Source organism: Phragmites australis, chromosome 13, assembly GCF_958298935.1.
Source record: "Phragmites australis chromosome 13, lpPhrAust1.1, whole genome shotgun sequence".
Classification (NCBI taxonomy): Eukaryota; Viridiplantae; Streptophyta; class Magnoliopsida; order Poales; family Poaceae; genus Phragmites; species Phragmites australis.
Window position 1 is genome coordinate 30209245 of NC_084933.1, and position 26531 is coordinate 30235775.

Here is a 26531-nt window from a genome sequence, read left to right on the forward strand (position 1 = left end):
CCACTGATTTCGAGTGAAGGATCCGTATCATCTGACTTTCCTCAAGCAAAATCAAAGACGTTAAAATAACGTGACTTTGATCAGCTCTCGAGTGTTAGATAGTGAGCGGATACACAGGATCAAGCGCTGCAGCGTGCGCTACAGTATCCTCGCTACATGTTTTCTCTACCGTACTAATTCTACGTGAAAAACTATACAAATACTGTACTTACGAATTAATATAGTAGCCCTGATTTTACTTAAGCAAGATCGTAAGATACGAATCCTCAAGTGTAAGGATTGTATCAAATGTTACAGTGCTGCTATAGTACCAAGTGCTACGGTACAAAATCACTCCACACTAAAATCGAATATTGTTGTTAGAGTAGACAGTGATTAATTAATATACAGAACTGTAATAGACTGATACCATTATTTAAATAATTATTCTCTATATTAATAATAATTAATGTATAGGATCTGTGTCCCATCGTCATGCTAGTAGATGACAAATATCTCCAGGTCCTCGTTAATTAGCCGCTCCACTAGGCGAACCCACTGTACTATATATCCACACTGCGACCAGACCACCTGCTCGCGAAAAGTTTCAATCTGGAGTGCCGCTTGTTTCAAACCACGCCCCCCCCCCCCACCTCCTCATTCCAAATCTAGGGTTTCCGATCGAAATCATCATCCGCCGCCGCCGCCGCATCCGGAGATAATGTCGGCCAGCGCCGAGCCCGAGAAGGACGCCGCCGCCGAGGGCGAGGAGAAGGCGGAGGCGAAGGGTAGCGGCTCCGGCGGGGAGCTGCTGTACTGCGGCGGGACGAGCTTCGACACCATGGGCCGGAAGGTGGTGGGCGGGCAGCAAGGCAACCTGGTGTCGCCGACGCGGTTGCGGCCGCTCGTGGGCGTCGACATCCGCTTCGTCGCCTCTGGCTGCAGTGAGTCCTGTCGTCATTGCCCGCGTTTGAGATGATGTCTGTGCTAGTCTATGGCGGGGTGTGTGCTGGAACCATTTCAACGCTACTTTAGTACCATGATAGATATGATTTTTCAGTACAGCCTTAGTGGCACCGATGTGGGCATGTGCCAATGCGATATAACTTGTTAGTTGGTGTTTCATGATTTAGGCACGCGTTGGATCGAATAGTGCAGCGAACCTAATCATTTGATTATATTTACCGTTAGAAATCCTTGATGAGTTTACAATCATGTGTGGAAATCGATTAACAATTCCAGTGAAGTACTTGAAGAATGGGGTGGTAAGAAGAGTACAGCTGGTCCGAATTAGAAAAAAGAAGTGCTAGCAGCGTATTACCTTCAAGAAGATTAGTTCAAAAAATGAGGAATGCAAAAGGAACAAAGAACTGAAAATTCCTCCATGTCTACCTTTTACCTTGTAATTTCATCAGAAGTTGTAATGGAGGTAACTGCAAAATGGATTTGATTAAGATTACAAAAGGGTGTATCCGTGTATGGGAAGTTAAGAACTGACTTGTTACTATATTTTCCTTGACAAGTGCACGCGCTTACCGCGGGGGTGGGGTGGGGGTGTGATGGTGGGGTTACAAAATGCAAATTGGCTGGTCTACTTGGCCCAAAAACAAGAGTTGAAGTGATGGAAATTCCTTTTATGAGTACATGCCTTGCCCTCGTGGGGGAGTGAGGGGTTGGGGTTGAGCAAATACAAATGTGCTGGTCTACTTGGCCCAAAAACAAGAGTTGAAATGATGGAAGCCCTATAGGTGCTCAGTTACCCTAACTTTCCTCCTCTCCTTTTGCCACCTCTGTCACCAGCCTGCCACTCTTTCTTCCTCTCCCTCTGTGCATGTGGAGGGATGGAGCAGCGGCGGCCTAGAGGCCTTGACTGTGGCCGCAGAGGCAGATTTGGCTTGCCCACTCAGACTCGTACCTCGTCGATTTTGGTATAGTCTTGGGTTCTCTGCTGCCATGCACCATGTAGCGCCTAGCTGGCTGCGTTGGGTGATTTTTGAAACTCTTGTTGAGATGATCAGTGAAAGGGTTGTAGAACTGTAGAGCAAGAAGATACTGTGAACAAGCGGGTGAAGGTGACTTCAACTGATTATATGTTGACCTACAATCAAAATGTATAAGCTTTTTCTGGATACGTTTAAGCTGGACAAATCAGTTGTATGTATGACACTGAGCCTTTATGGCATGGGAGAGAAGGGAGTGGCGGATATAGTTGTAACAGTGCGGTGCGGAGATTGCTTAAGATGAATATCACCAATCTACTGTTCCTTCATTCTAAAAATCATCTCTTGTTCGATTTGATTGGTGAATAACCGATGTACTTTTATGAACTTTTACATTAGATCCCCCCTTTTAAAGTAACATGATCGTATATAAAAGGTTACTTTACCATGCTGTGTGTTTGCTTTCTGTCGTCCAAAATTCAACTCAACTGTAGTTTCATTTACTTTCCAGTCTCTTCTAATGACCTGTTTTAATATTATTTTTCCCAGCTGCTTGCCATTGTGTTGCTTTGGATACTGAAGGCCGATGCTATACATGGGGTCGCAATGAGGTATAAATCTAAATAGTCAGTTGCACTTGTTTCATTTATTACTTAACACTATTACTTTCTAGCAGAAGGGGCAGCTAGGGCATGGGGATACCCGTCAGCGTAACCTGCCAACTGTTGTTTCCCAACTATCAAAGTAAGATGATTGCCTACAACACCAAACTCTTTGCCTGCAGTTTACTGTTGATAACTGTGTATTGTATTAGCGAATAGCTAAACTCGTTAGCTGACTTGGTAGTATGATTAATATGAGTGTTTTAAAGTTGCTAAACATAGTCTTTGTGTGCTCCAAAATGTTAACAGACACTTGTTAAACTTGCAGATACAAAACCGTTAAAGCAGGTGTTGGAAGAAACCATACAGTGGTTGTAACTGATGATGGGAAATCCTTCTCTTTCGGCCACAATAAGTACGGACAGTTAGGGACGGGCTCCTTAAGGAATGGTTGGTACCTTTCACTTGTTGTCTGTGAGTGATCACAGTGTTGCCAGCACATACCATTTTGGCGTGGTAGAATCTTTTTGTGTTTGTAACAATCATCGATATTTATACTCTACTAACATGTAAATATTTTAATGATACCTTCTTTTTGACGAGCCATTATAACTAAGACATAGTGTATCATGTGAACTCAAAGTTATCTTCGAATGCATGGTAAAAAAAAAATGGCATTTCATACATTCCTTTTACCCCCAGTGACAAATCATGACCACTTTACATTTTTAACCTGTCTGTGGGACAATTGATAAACTTAGTTTTTGTCATATCCGTCAGCATAATGATCTTATCATTGTCCAAGACTGTTAATTATTCTTGAGAGTCGTATGGACATTTGTTCCCCTCCTCTGGACCTTGCATGATGCTGTTTTTCTGGTTCAACAATTGTTGCAGAAATCGAGTCATCACCAGTGCCCTGTCTTGTTGCTGAAGCAACTAATGCTGTATGTGGAGCTGATTTTACTGTCTGGTTGTCATCAGTCGAAGGCTCTTCTATACTGTATGTCTTGTTGAAAAAACAAAACTAGAGATCTTCAACCTCTTTCGATTAATATATGCTTTGGCTGTAGTTAGTGGGTGTTGTTCGTCAGTTTTTTTGAGCCAGTATTTTGTTCTTCTTTGCTATTCAGTACAGCAGGGCTTCCCCAATATGGTCAACTCGGGCATGGAACTGACAATGAGGTTGGTTTCTACTCTTTGACACAGCTTGGCAATTCTTTGAATTTATTATCAATTCGATATGATTTGATCTATGCCGTTTCAGTACAACGCTAAAGAGGGATCTGTCAAGCTGACATATGATCCTCAGCCCCGTCCAAGAGCAATAGCTGCATTATCTGGGAAAACTATAGTCAAAGTTGCATGTGGAACTAATCACACAGGTTTTTCTTATTCTTTCTTTCTTTTGAACCTTTGTGATTAGCACTGATGTCAACACTGTTTCTTTACTTGTATGTTGCAGTTGCAGTTGATTCAAGTGGCTTTGTTTACACGTATGTGTTTTATTCGCCATTTGTTTAAGACACTTAAAAAACTGAAATAGTTAATAGTCATGAGTGCCTCTATATATGCTGTATGAAGTCCGTATATGTGCAGGGAATATTATTTCTTCAGTTTTAGTGTTTTTTCTTTTTCTTACTGTTTCTTTTTTGTCTGGCAGCTGGGGTTTTGGTGGATACGGAAGGTACGATATTATTGACATTTATCCCACCATAACCATGTTATAGTCCAAGCCCTAGGTGATTCGTATGACGACTTGATTATTACATAGGTTGGGTCACAGAGAACAAAAGGATGAATGGCAACCTCGCCTTGTAGAAGTGTTCCAGAAGCACAACGTTCTGCCTCCTAATGCTATTGTCTCAGCTGGTTCTGCAAGTTCTGCATGCACTGCCGGTATGGTACAGCTAGCTTGGATGCACACAGACTATGCTTAAAGTCATTTTAGTTTTATGCTATTTTGACCTCGGGGGTAAAATGTTGGTGTGGTATCTTAGTTGTTTGCGTGGATGAACTATCATAAATGATAAGTGTTGGTAATGAAACTTAGCCTTTGACTATCCAAACCTTTTCCCTATTTTCTCTTACTTTGATTGTTGAAATCGGATGCTATAGACAAAGAGGATCCAGATGTGGCTGAGTTAGGTTCTGTTTGGCACTGTGTTGGATTTTGATGATCCTGTTTGGTGGAGCCACTTTTAGATAAGAATGAGATATCATTGCTATCTAAACAGCACAAAAATATGGTTTTAATTACTAAAGAAAAAAAAATCCACTTGAGAGAAAATAGGGAATGATATACGTGATAGGGTAGGGGTAGCGCCAATTGAAGAAAAGCTTGTCCAATATCGGTTAAGATAGTTTGGACATATTCAACGGAGGTCTCCAGAGTCACCTGTGCATAGTGGGATACTTAGGCGCATTGATAATGTGAAAAGAGGTAGGGATCGACCAAACATAACATGAGAGGAGTCTATAAAGAGAGACTTAAAGGAATGGAACCTCCCCAAAGAATTATCCATGGATAGAAGCGCGTGGAAGTTAGCAATCCACGTGTCAGAACCATAACTTATGCATCAATCTTCTTATACTGTTATTACTTTTATTTTGTTACTATTACTAGTACCTTTATTATCATTATTGTTTTCACATCATCTAGCCTACCCCAACTTGCTTGGGACAAAGACTGTTGTTGTTGTTGTTGAGAGAATAGGGAAAATGGGAAATACTGGCCACTAGATGACAGAATTTTGTTAAACATTAATCTGATTTACCAAAACTAAACACACACAGCAACCACAAACTAACCCATAGTTACATTTTTTTTCAGAAGTGCACATAAAATGCCTTTGCAGGTGGTTTGTTCTAGGAAGCTATTTATTGCTAGCCATTTGGATCTGGTGACACAATTCGTGAGCCTTGAGTCAACTGTCCTGTTTGTAGGCAAATGACTTTTATCACATCATGAGTTAATAATTTTCTGAACCATATAAGGCATATATATGTTTCTTTTCCAGTTATAAGGTTTCTGCTTGTGCTTGGCTTTAGGTGGCAGTTGTAACATGTACACGAGGCATATGGCATTATCCTTGAAGTATCTGGGTTTATAATTAAACTTTATTAAATTTTATGCCGATTTGATGAAATCGTGTCGCACACTGCCATTCATCGCTTGTGAAAAATCTTTTTGGTCCAGTATGAATTCTGCTAACTATGACCCTGCTGATTGTATTCCAAAACCTATAATTTCAATGTTATCATTAATTATTGGCCATTTTGGTTTGATTATTAGGTGGTGGACAGTTGTACATGTGGGGAAAGTTGAAGAATACAGGCGATGACTGGATGTACCCAAAGCCAGTAATGGATTTAAGGTTCTTTGAACACTTGTCATAATAACGAATAAACTATAATCAGCCATACTTCATGTTATTGTCTAGTTTTTTGAGACTGTTATTATTTAGTTATTTGTCACAATTAGCTGCCTGATGAAATAGTGTTATCCTGAGTTATCTGTTTAACTGATGATTTGTTTGCTTCAGTGGTTGGAACATTCGCTGCATGGCTTCTGGTAACATGCACCACGTTGTTGGTGCAGATGATTCTTGCATAAGCTGGGGTGTCGCCGTGCATGGAGAGCTTGGTTACGGGCCTAATGGGCAGAAGTATGTCTATCTAAAAATGTTAATATGTTGAGTACTAGCATACAAAACCTTCAAATTCGTCTCACCGGGCATTGTTGTGCAATATGTCTGTAATGTAGGTCATCTGCAAATCCGAAAAAGGTTGACATTCTTGAAGGAATGCATGCTACAAGGTAATTACACTAAATGAATACATGTGTCTGTTTGCATCCCCTGTTAATATTGCAGTCTATATTAAGTTAAGATTGCTTCTCCAGTGTCGGTTGTGGATATGGACTGTCTCTGATTGTTGTGGATAGAGTGAATGCTGGTGATCAACTTGATCAGGTAACTTAATAACACTTTGAGCATGGACTCTTCAGTTACTTAATGTTAGGTTAAATATTCAGTTAAATGTTTTATCTGTGAGGTAACAGAAAAGAGATGTGTCTGCGGTACACAGTTTTCATCTCTGATGTTGGTGACATTTCTTTCTTATGTATGTTCTTTTTACATTATGAATCTTCCGTTGGATCATCTAATCTTAAATTAGAGCTATTTCTGTGGTCAACAACTGAATCAAAATATTTTAGTAATATACTCAGATGATCAATCACATGTGAATGACAAATACAAGGATATAATTTGGAGGTTGCAATAGAACAAAGGTTCTTGCAAACGTTGTTTCTTTAACATGGTTTTTTGTTGTCATGTTATTTCCTGATGAGAAATTTCTAGTCAGATATTTCTGGATGACATATATCCTTTAGCAATGGATGCAGCCTATAAGATGAGATTGCAAGTTTACCTATAATACCCATTTTTCTTTGTTGATTCTTCGTGGGTTTTGGATTCTTTGCTTATTCTGTGTCATTTCTTGAATTACTTGGATTAACAATAACATGTTTCAGCATGCAGCACCTGTTTCTAGTTTATTGCCTTGCAATTTAGGTCTGCTGTTAGCCTTTTGCATTCTTTCATTATGTGATGTACATGTTTTTAATCATTATGTTTTAATACACATTTTTTGTTGCTCAGCTGGAAATTTATGATGGTGATACCTCCACTCAAGGTTTGTATCCCTCTTGTTTTGTTTTGTTCCGTTTTGGAATTATACGATTAAATGTACCTTTTGTCTTCAAGCTTGAAACATTTTAATACTTGGTACAACTCCATCCTAGTTTATCTGGATCTGTTACAAAAGAAGTTATTCTTATTTTATTTTATATCCGATAATTATCCAACTTGTCAAGTTGTTTTTCTGTTTTTAGTTTTAGTGTGCAGACTGCAGAGTTTTATAACCATAGTTATGTCATTTATCTGCGGGAGGGGGAGGGGTGGCAGGTTGGTCCGCATAGACTTGGAAAATTACTTAAAAATGTCACGGGCTCAATCAGGGGGTTCTCCTGTGATGACCGGAGAGCGTAGGTATGGCGGAGTGGGGGCCGAGGGCGGCTGGCTGCTTGGTGCCCAGTAGCCGTGGTGGTTGGTCAGAGAGAAAAGGGGAGGGGAAGGAGAGGATTGAGAGAGATAGGAATTGTTCTTGCTTCCTCTATTCATCTGTTGGCTTCCTTCAAATAGGAGAGGCCCCTTACAATAGGAAAGTGTTTGAAAGGAAACTCTAATTGGGAACTAACAGCCCTGCTGCAAGGAAACATATATCTGATTGAAAGGATACTAATATCCTAAGTATAAGGAAATAGATAATTCTGCATGGGCTGAATATGGGAATTGATCCCCTGAGATCAGGGGTTGCCGCACTTTCCTGGTGGTGCAGATGGCTGTAGGTGCGGCCCCACATGACAGAAACAGTACTAAGGGAATTGCTGTAGACCATGTAAATCTTTCATGCTGTTTCTACATGTAAGTGAAATTACTTGAAGAATGTAGTACCCTGAACATTCACCCAGTGTGGCATCTGTCCAAATAACATTTGAAGTTTAGGATCCTGGGCTGGGCCAACTTATCTATCATGAAGACCTGCCCCAGGATCCAAAGTGCTAAAAAAGAGAACATGCAGGCCACCCAGTTGCCCATCTGTGTTGAACTGTGTTATGCGTTGGCTGATTTTTTGGGTCCAAAACAATCACTGGGCCCTGAAGCATCTTAGTGGAAAACAATGAAATGAAATATACCTATCTATCATGAGTTTATGATTCTTCCATGTTGGATACCGCTTTCATATCTAGGATGAATATAATACAATTATGATGTTGATTTTATGTTTATCTTCTAATGCACCTTTTCTGTGAATAGACAACCATAACTGAGTTGGCTTGCATTTCAAAGTTGGCTAATTGCTAGAATTTAATTTACATTATGTTGGTTTCCCTATTCTCACAGATGATTTTGAATCTATCACTGCAGTAGAGGTGGAGGTGCAAGTAACCAAGAAGGCATCTTCCAACACCAATTCTCGCGCCAATAAGCGCAAGCAGAGCAAGGATCTATCCGAATCGGAAGAAGAAGAAGATGATGATGATTATGGGAATGAAAGTGGAGATGATGAGAATGGAGAAATAGAAGAGGCGAAAGGTAGGCGTGGCCGCAAACCCTCTAATAGAGGGAGAGGCAGAGGAGCCAAGAAGGCAACTCCTGAGCCAAAGCCATCTGGAAGGGGCAGAGGACGCCCTAAGAAATCTGAGAGTCCTGCTCAGAAAGCTGGAAGCTCGGGACGTGGTGGAAAGAGAGGAAAGCGAGGAAGACCACGGAAGTGATCATCTGATGCACAATAAGGTGTTGAAATCGGATCAACTGATCACTAACACCTGATGTGATCCAGCCATTGAAGAGTGCTTCATTTTGTGAGCAATGCTTCCTGCCCCCTCTCGCTGACTGCTGCCATTCAAAGAACCTCTCCTTTTTTTTCTTTTCCAAAATTGAGTGTGCCGCGTCTGATGATGAGTGTAGAAATGCTTAACCTGTACATCTGTGTTCTTTATTGATTAGTTAATCTCGCATTGGATCTTAGGTTATTTTGGACCCCTCAACAGTGATGTATCCTGTTCAATCATGTGGTCCCATCAGTTAACCCCCACACCACCTCACATGGTTTTGGAGCTGTTGATATCCACAGGTTGTTTTTTCAGTTGGCAAAGCATCAATGATTCCTGCACAAAGATCCGAGAATTGAATTTAATCGATGCTGTCCGGTATGTTATATCCTGTCATATGACCATGATCTATTCTACTATTCTAGATGTGACAGGGTAGATTCTATGGTTTGCTTGATCGTAAGAGGGGTTGGCTTTACTCGTCCTAGCTCATGTAGTAGCACCAATCTGGGCTTGAAATGACCCTATGGGCGCAGTTGGTTTGTCCTGCAAGGCTGCAACAAAATATAGTCGCTCAAGACCGAACCATCTTCTACTGTAGGACCAGCAAAGGCCATAATTCAGTTCGGCTGTGCTATTGTACTTCAGTGAATTACTGTTCATTCCATTTCCGTTTCCTCGTAGTATTATACTAGTAATACTTAGGTGTGGGCAAATAAATGTTCAATGGAGTATTCTTTGCATGTACTGATAGCGTACGTATTTCTCGGAGCTTTTAGCGTAGGTTTTGATCAACAATGCCGTGACCGCCGAGCTACAATTGGCTAGGTGTAGCTTGTCTCTTAGAGAGGCCTTCTGGCTTCTGCTCTTCGGAATTAAAACCGAACCGCTAATAATTGCCAGTAGATGTCATGTTAGTACCAGCGGCAGCGGCTGGACTCATCTTCTCCCTCCTTACGAGTAACATGCAATCGACGACAGTATCCATATGATAAGTCACGACTCATGTGAGGACGACGACAACACGGCACATCGGCATGGACGACGAGACGGTAGGATGGACATACACGGGCGGATCTTCAGAGGAGGGCGCGGGGGCTCAAGCCTCCCTACCCCTCTGCTGCTCCATGGCGAGGAAGAAGAGGTAGAAGGGAGAAGATGAAGGGGGGGGGGGGGGATTTGGAGGAAGAAGTAGATGAGTCTACCTAGCACTAGCACAGTCTATCCTGCATCTTGTCACTGGACACACACCCGATGATGCCGCTTAACGACGTCGCATGTGCCCACTTCTATTATTATAGCAGCATATGCCGCGATGTACAGTAGCATATGGGAGTGAGAGTGTATCAGGATACGGGGGTACATGACTGTTACAGATTCCGAATCGCGAGTAGAAATGCCAAGTGGGGTTTACGATGAAGATTCTTCTGAGGTGAATCGGTGATTGGTTTTGGAACTTTGGCACTTGGCAGTATCAATTCTTGCGTGTTAGTGGCCTCTTCAACCGCAGATAAAATTCACAGCATGCTTAACTCGCGGTTAGACCTCTAGTCATGCACGTGCAATAGCTTATAGGCACCCAAGCTTAGTGGATATGCGGTGTCGGGCACAGTGAGACAACGGCTGGCGGATGCTAGGTAAGGCAACACAAACTACGGAGCAACCGGAGACGAGGAAGAAGGGGTGGAGGCGGAACTAGTGCCAGAAACCGTGTACGGGAATGCTGGTAGAGGCGCACTGAGGGGGCACCGGTGATGCGATAGGGTGGCGAACAGGCGGAGCTTTGGGCATGGAACAAAAGGAGCTAAGAGCAATTCCAATTAAACCCTTATCTAGTTTGCTCTTTTATTTTTTAAACATGTATTAAAAAATGATCTCCAGCGGGTTTACTATTAATGTCGCTACTTTTTAGGCCTTCTTATCCCCGTAGTTTTGGTCATCACATCCGGCAAAGGACACATCCTCCCAATTGAGCAACTGTCACCATGAAATTCTTCTTCACGCCATGGTTCGTCAGGTTCATTTCCATCTCATCCCCTTTCTGGTTTCCGATTTGTGGTAGTCAATTTGAGGTATGCTCGTCAGATCCGTCCAGACTTGTTGGATCTAAGGGGAAGAGTCATACCGGAGGGGAAGTTCGCTGGCCGCTGCGCTCGCGCCGCACTTGGTCCCGCACTCATCCGCTGTCGCCCCTACGCTCGCACCGCAGTCCTCCTCGCGCTTGGCCGCCCGCGCTGCTAGACCGCCCTGCTCGCCCAGAAGCTAGCTTTCCCCGTCCGGCTAGCTTTCTTTGTCCGGCTCGGTGCGAACGCACGCACCTGCTAGCTTCTTCCGTCCGGCTCGTTCCGAAAGCACGCACACGAACCTGATGACTAGAAGTTATAAAAGTAGAATTTTTTGAATAATTTTAATTAAATATTAACTCAAGATAACCCAAGACATCCATTTGCATCTCTTTTTTTGCACAAAATAATCATCATGTTGCTCTACAGCTTCTACTATACGAAGAAACAAAGAACGAGCCATTCTAAACATGAGCGAAAAAACAAGAATGAGAAAACATACGTGAAGAAATAGAATGAACAAAGAATATGAAAAAAAAATAGACTAGTTGCAAACCTACGCCAAAAGAAAGATGGCCAATTGGTCGAATCATCTGAAAAATAGTCGTTGTACAACCTCCAATGCCTGTCTTCTCTGTCACGATGGATATACTGACATTCGGTCACAAAACCGCCCTATCGTGGAGAATCCATAGCCTGATATTAAGTGTGTGATTGGTGTAATGTGGCAAGGATGAGTTCGTCGTCGTCATCATCCGACAACGACGATGAATCTTGGAGAGAGCGGCGACTCATTTCAGACAAAGAACGAACAACAAGGACAATAACTTGGTATAGGAACCATGTAAATGAGCATGTATATATATATATATATATGTGAAAAATATAGCCGTTAAAAATGTAGTCGTTAGAAATATATTTGTTGAAAATATAGTTGTAAAAAAACATCATTTAAATATGAAACGGTTATTTGTTAGTTACAAGATATTAATAAAATAGAGATGAATGAATTATAGGGAGTTAAATTTAGGGAATTGATTGGAGTGCGTTAGAAAGTAAGGAAGTAAATATGGCCAGGAAATTATCTATTCAGTGAAATAGAGAATGAGTTGAAGTTGCTGGTTTGGAGATTTGAGTGCAACCGGAGATCAGCTTTGGGGCAGCGGGTACCGTTGGATCTAAATCCAGAGTCCAAAAATCGACTGATTTTTTTTTCTAATATTCTTCGTTCTGACAACTCACTGCGCTATGTATCCTCACCTATCCTGTCTCGAACTCTCGATCACGCACACATCCTTGACGCATTCAAAGGCCACCATTTGTCATCCAGTAGACAAGAACATTGCTCGTACAAGGACAAAAGCTACAATACGTTTTCATCCTTTGATCACCAATTCTAACCTGCAGTACGAGCAACTTCTGGGGGTGGTTAACCTGATTGAAGTGTGCTGTCAATGAAATTAGGTGGCACAGATAGGAACCACAGGAAGATGGCGCTCTCCTAGCTAACCAAAAAGAAGAAGGCAAAAAATAAAATAAATAAATAAATCATACACACTGGAATTTCATCTAGACGTATCTTTAAGTGATGAACTCTCCTTGTCCTCGTTCCAGTTATGAAGCCAAAAGCTGGGATTAGAGCTACTGATCAGCCAACCCCTATCATTTTCGGTTTTCCCCTCTCTTGAAGATTTCGAGCTGTCCAATAAGGTATCCTGTCATTGTTTGGTTTCCTCTTCCAAGTCCATGATTCCCTCGCCATATGATGGAGCAATAAAGATCAGTGTTAGTTGAGGCAGATTTGCATGCGGTTGTCCCATTGATTTGCATCACCTTAAACCTAAATATCCTTTGTTTGCCGTGCTTTAGAGTCACCGAAATATGTACGAGCTGGCTTACTGCCATGGCTTTTACAGGGGCAACAAGAAGATGTTCTATCCTTTAAAGTCACTGATATATGTACCAGCAGATTTACTAACTATGGCTTTTAAGGGGAGACAAGAAGATGCATGGAAAATGAAAATTCAGAGAACATGACCAGAGCACTACATTTCTTTAATAAAATATAACTCGCTTATCCAGTAGCCTCCCAGCTGCACAATATTCCCTGATACAGCTTCAAAAAAAAAAAAAAAAAAAAAACTCCCTGATACCTGCCAAAAGAATTAGTCAGCAGAGACAACCATTTTTTTCTCTCCTTTTCTCAACCAGTAGATAGAACATCCCACCTAAAGCTGTTCTAGGAGTAGGTTTTCCTGACAAACAAGCAAATCTGATTTGAAATCGAAGTCCGACCTCGCCTAACTACTTGTTAGCCCTTGTTCTTGTTTGCATTTCATTTCAGAAAAAGATTCCTGTTAAGACTTTCTTTCCTAGAAAAAAAAAATTCTTGTTGATACTTGAACGAATAATTCATAACATAATATAACAAGTGGGATTTCCTCTTGGCCTCAACTGCAGAAAGAGCTTGTCAGCTTGGTAGGTAGATATCCCAAATATGCATTCTTTACTCATCTGTCTGTCTAACACATGACAAGGCATCAATCACATCTATCATTGCATTGCCTAGCTTAGGATAACATTGCTATCCCATCGTTGCCATCACGGATCCAGGTTAATGCATGGTACTACGTACAGATCGTCAGATTAGGATGGGGCTTGGCTCCCAAGCACAAATCAGAAAACCTTTCGTGTATGGGCATCAATCGATGATAATATCATGATCACAGTTATATCGATATGGATTTTTTGTGCCTGTTCATGTCATTGGAGTCCAACTTAATTTAGAGATGTTTTTATCACCTAGTTAGGTTTCTTTAGCAAGCTGATCGGCACCAAATTTGTTAAGTCTCTCCACTTATTATGCAAAAGCCAAACTGTCATAATCCTTTTTATTTTGCTCCACCGACATTACTAATTAGATATTTTAAGGCCTTCCTTGGAAGGACTGAAAATCAGAAAAACCTTTTGAATTGAATAAATTAGAATATCAGAAGAACTTTTAGATGACTTATTCGCGCATTTACTGTTTAAATGTATGCATCTTGTCCTTGAATTTTCAGGACCAATTAATTCATTCTCAAGAACTGTTTTGAAAGGTGTTGAAGGGTTATGAGAGGCTAACTGCTGTTCTATGACAATAATTCTGTTCTGTATATGTAATATCCATAATGGGTGGACCTAATAATAAGTCACCCAACCCACTGGAATACTGGATCTCATTCTCAGATGCCGGTCTCCAGTCCCCTCTGATGGCCTGTGGCCTCTGACTTGCTCTTTTTCCTCCACAAGCAACATGGAGTAGCCTGTCACTGCCTCCCAACTCTCTGACAGTGACCTTTCAATTTGCCACTAATTGATCACAATTAAACTAACATAATTAGACAATCCCAACAAACCCTAACATAATATTACTCCATCTGAAGCGATCTGAGCTAGCTGTTACATGGCATTGCTGTCTCTGAGCCTCCAATCACTGTTGCCTGCTCCTTTTTTTTGGGAGATTACTATTGCCTGCTGCTGAAACACGCAACTCATTGCTGTTAGTGAGAGAAGAAAAAGAGATGGAGAACGAAAGCTACTGTGGTGTGGTGAGCCCCTTTGCTGGGCATGACTTTTGTTATCCATGGAAGATATGCTTGGTGCTTTCTTTGCTTCCTTCTGCTTAATAAATGTTAGAGAATCTCAAAGAATTAGGACCATTTCTTTTGTTAATTTCTTGCATTAGCTGACAACCATACTTTCGGAACTTAATCAGCTGCAACATCTGACAAAAATCACAATAAGTATTTTCTTTCCTGCATGAGCTATTCCCAATCACTATGCTCTAACATTGTTGCTGATCGAAATCACAATTTTTTGGCAGTGCTAATCCTAGGGCAGCTAATGCCTGTTGGAGAAAATTGTTAGTGTGGTCAAGAACAGATGTTGACTAAGCTAGATCACACTGAATAATAGGGGCGGAAATAATCGTGGCTACTTTTGGCCTTTGCAGGAATCATTATCCTGTTCTCTCTGCTTGTCATTCTTTTCCCCCCAGGCCTTTCGGTTCAGCATCATTGCTGCCAAAAGAGCAGCTTCGTGTTTGGATGCATGTCTGGTGTTTCCGAGATGAGATGCCTGTTCCTGCCAGGTCCAGCGCTTTGACCGTTGTTAACTAGGTAAGCAGAGAAAATTAATTCTTTTATCAGGAGCTTGATGCTCATACTTCTATAAAACAAATAAGTTAATATAGATCAAATTGATTTTCAACGTGCATATTACATCATCAAATAATCTACAATCAAAATTGATCCTCACCTCCTCCCCTCTATTATTTGAAAACCTCCTATCAATATAAAAACCTGCAATTAATAGCCGCTATCAGTATTATAAAGTATTAATACATAATTATTTTCTATCATTTTCTTTTATTATTGTGTCATTTATTTTTCTTGAGTAAAAATAGATATATTTTTGCTATCTTAAATTAAGAAGTTTTAGAGATACATCTTTAGTTTTTTGTTTTTCAATTATTTTTCTCTGTAAATTTTTTTAGCCATCAGATAATACTATAGATTTTACATGTGCGTGATAAGCGCGTGGTGGCTAGTTAACCATAGTGATCAGAACTTTAGCAGAGCGACCGGCACAAAGGGCGTCGTGAGGATAATGTTACGGCTTCCAGGGGGTAACACTGCACGTGGCGGTAACGTGCGAGCCGAGCCGAAGCAAGTGGTGGCCGGCGACGTGTCCATGTGCGAAAGGCTGGCACGTGCCAGGTGGTCGCGGGCCCACTTGCAGCACGGGACAGGTCACAGGCCCTCGTCACGCACGTGGCCCACTTTGTTTCACATGCATACCCCTCGAGCCTTGGTCACATGTACTCTACCGTATGCTAGTAGTATCTCCTCTACTTCTATCTGAAGTTTTTTTTTTGGAAAAATGCAAAAAAAAAAAAACTCAAAAGTCAGTTTGGTTTTAAGATTCTCTCCGGAAGTTATTTTATTACAAACAGTCGCTTACAAATTCAGTCCGATCTAAACTTCATCCTTACGTGCACGTGTTTTGCTTCTCTAGACCATTTCCGCCGATGTGGACGTGAGGCTCGCCATGGCAACCTAGCCAGGCTCGGTTTGGCGTGGAGTTGGTTAAGTCACATCTCAACTCGAGCTCGACTCGCTCGGCCGCTCTATTCGTTAAGGTCGTCTCCGTCTGTTGAGTGTGAGAGATGAAAAGCAGGAGGAAGCGAAACGGACAACAGCTCCAATGGAGGTTTCTGTTGAGAAGTGACTTAAGACTCAAGCCAGATAAGCTACCATTCTTGCTCGGTTCCTTACTACCATTCTTGCTCGGTTCCTTACTGCTCGGGTTTGGTAGGGTTAATTAAATATGATGACTTATCTTGTTCTGTATATATGTTCATGTACAATTGCAGTTGATGGTCACATGAACAAAAAACACATGGATATGGTTAATTGAACATGATGACTTACCTTGTTATGGGTATATGACTTACCTTGTTCTGGGTATGCTATTTTCAGAACAAGGTAAGTCATCATGTTCAATTAACACTATCAGATCTGAGCAGTAAGGAACAAAGCATGAATGATAGTTTAACTGGTTTGAGCCTTAAGTCACTTCTCATCGAGAACCTCCATTAAAGCCAACACCGTCCCTTCGCTTCTTCTTGCCGTTTGCCTTTCGCACTCAACAAACGGAGCTCAACGAAGAGAGCGATCAAGCGAGTCGAGCTCGAATAGAGGTGCGACTTAATCAACTCCACACCGGACCGAGCCCTGATGTGCTACCATGGCGAGCCCCACATCCACGTCGAAGAAAATGGGCCAAGAAGCAAAACACGTGCGTGCAGGGGTGTAGTTTAGACCGAGCCGAATTTGTGGGTGGCACTTTACAATAAAATAACTTCTAGGGGAATCTCAAAACCAAATTGACTTCTAGGTGTTGCTTTTTTTCATGACGAGTGCTTCTATCTAAAGTTAAACTTGGTAATTTCACCGAAAATAGTATAATTTGATCGTCGGTGTAAAGAATAATAGGGTTCCCTGACAGGGGACCCACGGTGGTCAAATATCAATCTTTTCTACACGTTATGTTTGGACAGGCGTAAGGTCCTTTGGCACGTCCATCCAGCGACCACACGACCAGTTTCTTCGACTAGTCTCCAGGTCTTAGAGGAAAATCTTGCGACCAGTTTTCTCTGATCGTGAGGCAGGTATGTGCCTAACCAATCTAATTTCATTACATACTTTTTCACTCAAGTGTTATCTCTTACCTAGATCGTTCTTCCAGGCAGACCTATGTGTGACCCGCATAGGCTTATTGTGTCCCATCCTGTAGCATTAAACACCACGGATGGCCTGACACGACAAGGTGTGGCAGTAGGTTTTGCAGGAGCGCAGATGACGCGTGGAGATGAGACCTGACAAACCAGGTGATAAGGATGACGCAGGCGTGGGGCCGATGACACAAAACCTGTAGACCGATAGGGCAAGTGGAATATAGTCACCCATCGTAATGATGGACATAGGTTAGAAAGATTAGCTATGCCTAGGTCTAGCTTGGGTCACTATATAGGTCCTCTCTCTCTCGAATATATAAAGGGAGGGAGACACAGAGAAGAGAGAGAGGGTGTATCCAGTTTATTTAGATATATATCAAAAAATATACAGTATGTAGGGCTATTATCTAGAGGTCTGAACCTGAATAACTTCTGATATTTTTGTGCTCATCATATGCACGCAGCTAGGACATATAGCCCTAGATCACGAATCACACGTCAGTCGTCAGATATACTTGATATCATTGTCAAGAGCAACCTCAACATTGATCTAATATATTCTCTAGGGACTAGAATATGTAGTGTGATATGAGTAAATTTCCCGTCCAGTTCACTATCAAAGTGTGAATAAAACAGAAGCGCTATCAAAGAAAAAGAAAGGAACTGCATCTGAAGGTTCATCGCCACGATTTCACCCTGTTCCATTCCATTCCAGGTAAAGAACCAACTACTAGAAAAGAAAAGGTTACCGTGGCAGCGTCCAGCGAGTACCGCGCATGCATGCATTGCACCATGGCGTGGCAGCAGGCAGCTCGTGCGAACCCGAGGCCGGCCAGCAACGGCATGGCGCGCGGCGCGCGAGGGCGCTGCGGTTCCTCTCTTTTTGAGGGGTTTGCCCCCGTCGGATCAGCGGCAGGTCACGTGAAATCGCCAACCAACCGTTGGCCCAGCCTACCCCCGCCGGCCGCCGGCCATGCATGCTCACCGCGGCAAAGAGAGAGAGAGAGAGAGCACGGCGCAGACGCATGCGTCTCCTCCCGACACCAGCACCAAGGGCTTTCTCGTGCTCACCCCAGCCTCCCCGACGGTCTCCTCGTGCCTCTAGACCTCCATCTCCTGTTACTATCACTCACCACCGTCCTGCTACTAGGAGCAGCAGCATTTTGCTCGTGACAAAACACAGGAACCTCTACTCTAGCTGGTCAATTTCTCACCCACTACCCTTCATGCATTTTGGGCAGTACTAATCTCCGTAGTCGAGACTCGAGAGGGAGAATCGTAACAGTGCGTGCACGGTTAAGCAGCAGCAGCTCGTACCATTGCTGACCTTGGCCCTGTGAGGAGCAGCAAAGAGCAGAAGAATCGCAAGGCACAGCGCGCATCAGCAAGTACATGTCGTACGCTAGTGATAGGCGTGCGTGGACATTAAAGCCTTTGTTATTGGCGTCTTAAAGCCGATCAACCGTAGCCTTCAAATCACAATAAACCAAAACCAAATTGTAGCGGCGGGACGCTACCGTGCCGTGAAGAGAAGAGCCACTCTGACTCGCACGCTGACGATCGTCATCGTCATAAAGCAAATTTTATAAAAATCTATTTAGAAAGATTTTTTAAGATTCCATCTATATTATTTATTATGTGATATAATAACTGAATTGAAAGTAAAAAAAAGAAGTAAACACGTATTATTATGAAGAAGAGGATCTTTCATAGGATAATATGGTATAAAATTTGCTTCTCATCTTCAGCACATGCACACGGACTGGTACTTTTGTTCATAAAATTTCTTGTTCCAAACAAGCCTTTGGTACCGGGATTGCATAGGGGTTTTAATTTTGTTTTATATTTTTTTCATTCACGGCTGAAAAGACGAAATTTACAAAATTTGTTGAAATTTTAAAATTAAATATTTCGTTCTCTTTCAAATTTTCTGAAATTTCATCAAAATTTCAGCAAAATTTTTACCCCTAATTGCACCACAACAGTAGTAGCAAGAGGCAAATTGCGATACCTGGAGAACATGAGCAAGCAAACTCATGCAACAAACACGGAGCGGGTTCAATAACATCTATATACAATTAAAACATTTTCTGAATATAAAAGTGTACAAGGAGCAAACTAGCTAAAAGCAAAAGATATTGTTTCTGAATATATTTTAAACCGAGACATGTTCTACTCGAAACGTACGAATTCACATGCAAATAGTTCGGGTCGTCGCCCTTAACATGCTACCTATAATTTGAATCCAACTGATTTAGTATTTATTTGTTTCTCATGAATTATGCAAATCTGGATTTTAAATGGTGGATTGTAGAAGCTTTTCAAGATAGATTATAGATTGTAGGAGCTCCTTCAAAGTAGATTATGACATAATCCAAATATAAATTATGAGTTTATTTTCAAAATCTAATAGTTTATTTATAGAATTCGTAATCTACACTCCAGAATTAAGGAAACAAACAGGCGTTTAATTTACTGAACGTGAAAAAGAGAGAAAAACACACACAGAGAAGTAAAATAAAGGAGCAAGGTCTAGAGTGGAGAAAGCAGCGGAGGGCCCGAGGAGGCCTTCAAAATATAAAAACGTCGTGCAGTGTAGCCGCAAGCAAACAAGCAGAGCCGCAAGCAAACACGCAATTTAGAAGGAGCAAGCGAGCAGAGCCGCCATCCGCTGCGTCCAGTTCCGCTCCAGACTCCAGAAACGCACGCGTGCTGCGGGCGCAGCAGAGCACTTGACTGACTGACTGGGGCAATCGGCGGCGGCGAAAGCGATCCGCCGATGGCGCGGTCGAAGAACGGCTGCCTCAAGATCCTCACCTGCGCCGGCGCCGGATCCGAACCCTCCGCCGGCTCCGATGCCGACCCCGACAACCACCCCGACGAGGTACTCTGCTACATGCCCGCCCCGCGTCATAGCGCCGCGAAATGCGGCCTCTTTGTCTTTGCACGACGTCTTGTCCGTCGAAGCTGCTTCTTTTTCGGGGTTGTGTGCTTGTTTCGGTAGATCTCTGCGGAATGCATGGAGTTCAGGGGCAGGGTGTACGTGATTTTTGGTAGATCTGGGTTTAATTCGTCGTAGGGAGCAAGAATCAAGTGGTGAATTGGGTGATATGTCACTGACCCTATCGTTCTGCTCGCTCAGCTCGTAGGCTTAATTTTGATTTCGAAACTGTTTGCGAGGTTGACTGGTCGAAAATTGCTTCATCTGTTCGTAAGCATGATTCTTCAAGGTTCTTCACCTAAAATTTCCTTTTTTTTCTCCTTTTGCTGCATGGCTCTAAGTCTGGCTGCAGGCGGTGCCATGTCTGATAAGTGATATGGCGTGGGGTGTTGGCTTTGTCGTCTCGATCCCATGCAGGATAGCAACGAGGGATCTGATGCTGCAGTCTTTGTTTGCTCCATGTAGTGCTATGCTACTGCTATGCAGGTGCTTTCACTGTGTATCCTCGGCTTGTTGCGTCTGTCACTCTCCTCTGCGGGGTTGATTTTTCTAGCCTTGTCCCCTCCTGATTTGACAATTTTGTTGTAACGGTGGGCTACTGATGACTGTATCGCCTACTGAGTTCAAGACAGGGGAGGTGTTGCCTGACTCTGGAGCAAATCTTCTTGCATAGATGACTTAAAGATCTTGGGTAAAATCACAATTACATCGATGAATTCGCGTATGCGAAACATGCGGTGGAAATGGGCTGTGGATTTTCCACAGGACAGCCTGTATAACTGTACCTGTTGAAGTGGGGCAAGTTAGCTCATTTAAATTGAAAAAATACATAGAGTTTGTTGAACTTTTTCTTCCGATGAATCACGTTTGTTAAACTTTGATGGATCATTGGCAGTAATAATGAATCAAAGGTATTTTGCTTGAGATTATAATCTTCACCTACTGTCAGCACATGCACACTTCAAGTGGTGCACTTTGTTGCCAAGTATTACCTAAATCAGATCAATTTACTTTCCTCACATAGTGCTGCACCATTTTTTGGAAATAAATTAATGCATAGATCTACCACTACAACCTTTGGATAAGATTTTTATAAGGAAACAATATATGAACTAACAAAAGAAAACATAAATATTAAATATTAGATGAAAATCAACGTGTGTGTTTGACTTAATTGATGGTGACTGGTGATTGATGAAGCATGTCCATTTGAATTTACCACCGTGTGTGTGTGTGTGTGCAGAGGCTGAATGAGAGCGGTATTTCTTGTGTTGATGGTATGCTTGGATAGACATTACTACCTTTCAGTTTTAAAATCTGCTGTCTAATTTTTTTATATGTGTGAAAGCAACAAAGATTTTTCAGTACATGTTGGCTGAAACTCTTGGTATCAATTATGACTTCATGCTAACGATTGCTGTACATGTTGGCTGCTTTCAGAACAAGGCCATATCAGATAAAAGCAGATGGAGCTTTCGTAGGAGGTCTACAAGGCATCGAGTGTTGAAGAACTCTGATATCTCAGAACCTCAAACTCTTAGTTCGAGCAAAGCAAAGTCTGATAATACACCAAGCGACAACGTTTATTCTTCAACATACTCTTATGCCTTGGAGAAGCCCCTGCATCAAGACAAGGCAGATGAGAAGATTCTACATCAAGAGAAGCTAGAGGAGAAGCCTCTGCATCATGAGAAGTCTGATGAAAAGCTGATTGAGAAGCCAATTGAAAAGCCTGTTGACAAACCCATGGAAGAGCCAGCTGACCAGATAATCGAAAAGTCAACTGAACATCCGGCTGAAAAGATAACCGAAAAACCAACCGCAGAGCCAACTGAAAAAATAACCGACAGACCAATTGAAGAGCTGGCTGAAAAGGTAACAGAGACAACATCTGAGGAGCCAACTGAAAGGATAATTGAAAATCCAATTGACGAGACTTCGGAAAAGGCTGTTGAGGAACTGATTGAAAAATCAAACGAAAGTATTCCTGTCTCATCGACAGGGCTGAAGCAGGAGGAAACCACACCACTTGTTGCAGAAAGCAGTGCAAACACCGAGGAAGATCAGTTGGAGTCTGCTGCTATTGTCATTCAGTCTGGCATCAGAACAGTTATTGTATGTTGCTATCATTTACCTTCTAGTGTTATGCTAAGTTATTTCTCTTTCAGCATTATATGATATTATCCATTTCCATGTCGCAGGCAAGGCAAGAACTATCGAATCATAAGGATCTCGTGAAACTGCAAGCTGTGATACGTGGACATCTAGTTAGAAAGCAGGCTGCAGAATCATTACAATGCTTGCTTGCAATTATTAAAATCCAAGGGTTAGTCAGGGCTCATCAGGCACAACAATCTGCAGGAAAGTTTCAGGTGAGCAAAGGATTTCTATTTAAGGCACCCTTATTTATGAAAAATTTAGCATCAAGTGTATTGCATGTGGATTATAGATAGAAAAGCATGAGATCAATGTTAGTCAACAGAATGGCATTTTACATGGTCCAATCAGACCAAGTATGATTTATCATTTATTGCTAGGATTTTTACCTTGAGATGATGGTGTTCAGACAGTAGAAACTGTCCTGCTGAATCAGCTGAGTGAGGCTTAGCAACGTCAATATACTAAGGTGTTATATGCAGCCATGCAGAATAGATCGCGTGCAGTTTTTCCAAGTTGCTTTAGCTAGCAACCTGGAAGCCGTCAATATGTTGCTGGCGTTGAAAAAAATTCTTTTCCATTCAACTTGCTACATCTATTTCTTATCTTTTTCTTGTTGGATCTTGTGAAATTCAACCCTTTGCGTAAGTGAATAAAGTGATCATCCTATTGTGCACCTAATATGTAAGTGCATCATCATATTTTGTCTTAGAATGCTGAGTGTTACCCTTGTATGAACATTCTTGCAAGTTGCAACCGAGCCTTTACTTCTTGATACTAGGAGTTGACATGTTCTTTTTTCCACTGCAGGATACTGTCCTTCATTCGTTGAGTGAGAAATTGCTTCGTAATGGATTTGCTCTCAAGGTAAGACCTAATGATACTTTTATAGTAAATTTTCATCCAATCTTCTCCAGTTTCGATATCCTCATGTTCACATGGTGTATCTTCTGTCAGCTCATTGACAGCATGTCTACCTCAAAATTCGTTCACATAAAATGTGATCCTTCAGAATCTGATGTTACATGGAAATGGATGGAGAGGTGGACAGCCTTAATTCCTCCAATCAATGCGGGACACTTGCCAGAGCATAGAGAAAATAGTGGGTTGGTGGTTGAAAAGTTGAAAGAAGATGCTCAGCACGATGATAAGATTGTTCCTTTGGACTCAGATCTATCTTTCCCCAAGTTAGTGCCTGATGATGTGAAAGAGACACTAAAGACATCTGAATCTAGTGCCTCGGAGGCTCCAGCATGCATCCCGGATAAAAGCTCAGTGATGGAAATCAAAGGTGATCCTGAATCAGAGTTGATTGAAAATTTTAGTGTTGATGCTGAACAAGTGACTGACCAAAACACAGAAAATGTTGTGGACGAGTCTTTGGAGCCCTCAGATCAACAATCTACCCAAGCTGATTCGTCAAGGGAGCCCAGCACTCTTCCTGAAAAATCTGAATTATCCAATGAGGACATAAGTGATGCTTGTAATACTGAAGAGACACTGGAGATGGAAGGTAAAAGGTTTGTGGCAAGAAAGTCATGCAATCCAGCTTTTGCTGCTGCACAGTTAAAATTTGAAGAGCTGAGTATAAATTCAACAGTCAGCAGGTCCAGCAGTTCATCTTATCTGGATGGGGCAAGCAAGTCAAAGGAACATACTCATTCACAAGAAGATCACTCTTCAATAAAAGATAATGACACAAGCATACCAGTAAGCTCAGGTGGTCATGATTCTAAAATGATAGTTGCTGCTTCAGAATGTGGGACTGAAATTTCAATTTCCTCTACACTGGACTCACCAGATAGATCGGAAGGTGATGATGGGGAGATAGTATTGGAGATTGGAGCTCTGGAACATAGAAACTATGTTGCCGAGAAAGCTGTTGAAGACACCAATATTGTGCATTCTGAAGTGAAAAATGCCCCTGAAGTAGAAGCCCAGCCGCAAAAGGAGGCACAACAGAATGGCCACGCTACTGATGTTGCCACTACTGCTGAGCTTGTTCAGGAAGCACATGTTGAACTGGAAAAGTCAGATTTGCATGACCATTTAGAAAAATCTGTACAATCTTATGCCACACCTGAAGGAACTCCGATGAGCCGAGCCACCATTTCAGAATCTCATGGAACACCGTCAAGTGAGGTCTCTGTTAATACCAAAAAGAGCAAGAGCAAAAAGCCCAGGTCCCATGCAAGCGAGCGGTCACTGGCTAGTCCAAGCAGTGAATCAGTTGGACGACGCAGCACTGATAATTTCTCAAAGGATTCTAGGCATGCCAAGAGAGAGAACTCAAGCAAGGTTGCTAAATCTGACCACATCGATCAAGAACCTCGCATTAGCAACAGCAACCCGTTGCCAAGTTATATGCAATTTACAGAATCTGCAAGAGCAAAGGCATCTGCTAACGTGTCCCCAAAGATGAGCCCAGATGTACAGGACAACAATCCGAGGAAAAGGCATTCTTTGCCCATGACAAATGGTAAGCAGGATTCATCTCCTCGCATGCAGCGATCATCATCCCAGGCTCAGCAAAACGTGAAAAGCAATGGCACTGTTCCTCACAGCTCATCTGGTGAGTGCTTTATTTGCATTAACCGATCACTTCAGTACTCTATCCTTGTATCTGCACTTCCAGTTGTGTTTTGAAGTTTACGTCAAGACATTTCATAATGACCTTGTGTTTCTCTTTAATCTCTTAACAAACCTTCTTGTGTGCAGACAAGAGATGGCATATCTGACGAGCACGTGCCGAGACGCCATCAAATATCTAGATGGATTCTCAGGCTGTCATTGCCAATTGTGTGCACACCCTCTAATTCATCAGCTTTTTTCTTTATTCATTCGTTGTCGGAATACTGAGTATGGTCGGAAGAAGAGCAGCAACAGCATATATGTACATTTGTTGGTTCTTATTGCTTTGTGTTATTTAACTGATAGTGATTTATGTGTGTAATAGTACGTCTTTGACTTGTAATGCAACAGCGGCCTGAAGTGTGTGGATTGATCTGTCTGTTATATTTGGCAATATTGAAGTTTATGTTGGCGTGGATAGAGTTTTCTTTCTGTATCTATAGCTGCATAACTGAACTGATTTCTGTTCGAACCAGTACTCTGGATGGTGGCACACGGACCTTCAATGCACTTTGCATAAAAAGCATGCAACAGTAGCGGATGTTCTTTAGGCCGAACCCCTTGAATGTATCCTGTCGGAGGACACTAAGATCATCTCCAACAGCTACCTCAAATCTTCATCCTCAAAATACTATTACAGCATCTCCTATCACTATTACAGCATCCCCTATCCCTAACACTGTAGCAGTACTGTATCACTGAATAGAGGATCTGTTGGAGATGGATTTCTAGTGCTACAGTATACCGCAAAACACTGTAGCACTAGAATCTTCAAATTTGGAGACTCCGTTGGAGATGGCCTAAGGGGGATAGACTAACTAAATGATATGAATTAATTGATGAAGTTGTATTAGTACAACTTAATGATCGAACTAATTCACTATAAAACTTTCATTAATGTGGATTTTATTCATACTAACAAAGTTATATGGAAACTTAAACTCACACTAAAAACAAAAATATTCTTATGTTATTTACTCAAAGGAGTAGTTTTTATGAAAGATAATTTAGCTAAACACAACTGAAAAATGAGATGATCCAGCACTTTTTTATTGCCAATTTGCTAAATTCATATGGAGGACACTACACATTGCTTTTGATTTGGCACCGCCAAAGTCTGTAGCTCACTTGTTCGGAAGCTGGCTGCACAACGTAAAATTAACTATGAGATTACAAATCTTAGTTAGAACAAATGCATTTTGTTAGGCTATATGTTCAAGTAGAAATGATATTGTGTTTGGTAAGATAAAATCTAACTTTTATATATCGGTTATCTTTAGAGTATCCATTGGGTACGATATTGATACCTCTTTTAAAGGGATAAGCGAGGCAAGCAATGAAAATAACATGCCACACCATGGAAACAAGTGTGATGGAGATATTCCTCAAGTATGAGTGAATATCTACTAATAGACTCTGTGCTTAAATTTGATTGTCACCTATTTACTTTTAAAATTTCAGGCTATATTTTGATCCATTCCACAACTATAGCTGAACTTTGTAATAATATATGATTGAGTGTATAACTTATGCCAAGG

General features: G+C 41.7%; 2 protein-coding genes across 3 annotated transcripts; both read left to right on the forward strand.

The window, feature by feature from the left end:
- Nucleotides 1–573: 573 nt before the first annotated feature.
- Nucleotides 574–9157, forward strand: LOC133888725 (uncharacterized). 2 transcript variants are annotated; one of them, XM_062329065.1, is made up of 16 exons: nt 574–923; nt 2469–2530; nt 2596–2663; nt 2850–2971; nt 3419–3524; nt 3655–3706; nt 3789–3906; nt 3987–4017; nt 4185–4208; nt 4296–4420; nt 5817–5898; nt 6067–6189; nt 6288–6341; nt 6426–6495; nt 7186–7219; nt 8491–9157. In XM_062329065.1, the coding sequence occupies exons 1-16, from the start codon at nt 701–703 to the stop codon at nt 8862–8864; spliced, it is 1668 nt and encodes a 555-aa protein (XP_062185049.1). In that variant the 5' UTR covers nt 574–700; the 3' UTR covers nt 8865–9157. The 2 variants fall into 2 exon arrangements, with proteins under 2 accessions (XP_062185049.1, XP_062185050.1); XM_062329066.1 differs by having other exon boundaries at nt 575–923; nt 8515–9157.
- Nucleotides 9158–19813: 10656 nt separating this feature from the next.
- Nucleotides 19814–25429, forward strand: LOC133888216 (protein IQ-DOMAIN 32-like). The gene is made up of 6 exons (XM_062328370.1): nt 19814–20148; nt 21646–22320; nt 22407–22577; nt 23173–23229; nt 23320–24934; nt 25081–25429. Exons 1-6 carry the CDS (start codon nt 20044–20046, stop codon nt 25098–25100), a joined length of 2643 nt encoding a protein of 880 aa, XP_062184354.1. The 5' UTR covers nt 19814–20043; the 3' UTR covers nt 25101–25429.
- Nucleotides 25430–26531: the final 1102 nt, after the last annotated feature.

What these genes read in the sequence shown, in the direction of transcription:
- LOC133888216 (XM_062328370.1), top strand. Translation starts at nt 20,044, where the DNA reads ATGGCGCGGTCGAAGAACGGCTGCCTCAAGATCCTCACCTGCGCCGGC. An exon ending in AATCTGCAGGAAAGTTTCAG is followed by an intron (nt 22,578 to 23,172) that starts GTGAGCAAAGGA and finishes TTTCCACTGCAG; the next exon opens with GATACTGTCCTTCATTCGTT. An exon ending in TGTTCCTCACAGCTCATCTG is followed by an intron (nt 24,935 to 25,080) that starts GTGAGTGCTTTA and finishes TCTTGTGTGCAG; the next exon opens with ACAAGAGATGGCATATCTGA.
- LOC133888725 (XM_062329065.1), top strand. Translation starts at nt 701, where the DNA reads ATGTCGGCCAGCGCCGAGCCCGAGAAGGACGCCGCCGCCGAGGGCGAG. An exon ending in CTTCGTCGCCTCTGGCTGCA is followed by an intron (nt 924 to 2,468) that starts GTGAGTCCTGTC and finishes TATTTTTCCCAG; the next exon opens with CTGCTTGCCATTGTGTTGCT. An exon ending in GACGGGCTCCTTAAGGAATG is followed by an intron (nt 2,972 to 3,418) that starts GTTGGTACCTTT and finishes CAATTGTTGCAG; the next exon opens with AAATCGAGTCATCACCAGTG.